We start from the raw sequence: 607 nt of genomic DNA on the forward strand, positions 1-607 counted from the left end.
CCCGCTCCTGCCCACCCCCGGGAACCCCCCCCTTCGCACCTCTCCCCTTTGCGACGTTCCGCGGCTCCTGGAGTCGTATGGGTCTGCCCATGTGGGTTCCCGCGGTGCCCCCCACTTCTCCAGGCTCCCCTTAACCAGCTCAGAAGGTGGCTGGCGCGTCCCCAGGTCAGCGCCCGGCAGTTTGACAGGATTGCTGGTGGTGACCGCCATAGCGCCACGTGGTCACTTGTTTGACAAAGGAAACTTTTTTCTCTAATGTGCCTAAAAAACCGGCCGCCTTATTTCTCTCCTGTCCCTACCCTTCTTCTCTGAGACGTCTCACGACACTGAGCCAGGGTTCTGGCGCCGTGAGCTGACCGAGGAGGGGTTGGCAGGTAGCAGCCAGGAGGCCGAAGTGACGACCTGGGGGGGACTGGACTGGGGTGTTAAAAGGAAATTAATTCCCTCTCCTTCTAAAGAGACAGGAGTAAAATAAAGTCCAGGGAGCTCGAAATGCCTCCCTGTAGGAGGGAGTTCCGCGCCGCAGTGCCGGCACACCTGTCCTGATTTTTGCCACGGCAGAGGTTGTCCCCAAGCCAACGCGTAGCCTTTGCTTTCTCTGATACCA

General features: G+C 59.1%; 1 protein-coding gene across 1 annotated transcript in view; it reads right to left on the bottom strand.

Annotated features, from left to right (window-relative positions):
• Nucleotides 1-399, bottom strand: part of CUNH1orf198 (chromosome unknown C1orf198 homolog) — a 32,142-nt gene extending 31,743 nt beyond the window's left edge. The window contains exon 1 of the mRNA XM_019665854.1: nt 40-399. Coding sequence (XP_019521399.1) covers nt 40-210 — 171 coding nt within the window. The 5' untranslated portion in view covers nt 211-399. The remainder of the gene's footprint in view (nt 1-39) is intronic.
• Nucleotides 400-607: the final 208 nt, after the last annotated feature.

This window comes from Hipposideros armiger, unplaced genomic scaffold (assembly GCF_001890085.2).
Source record: "Hipposideros armiger isolate ML-2016 unplaced genomic scaffold, ASM189008v1 scaffold_454, whole genome shotgun sequence".
Lineage (NCBI taxonomy): Eukaryota > Metazoa > Chordata > Mammalia > Chiroptera > Hipposideridae > Hipposideros > Hipposideros armiger.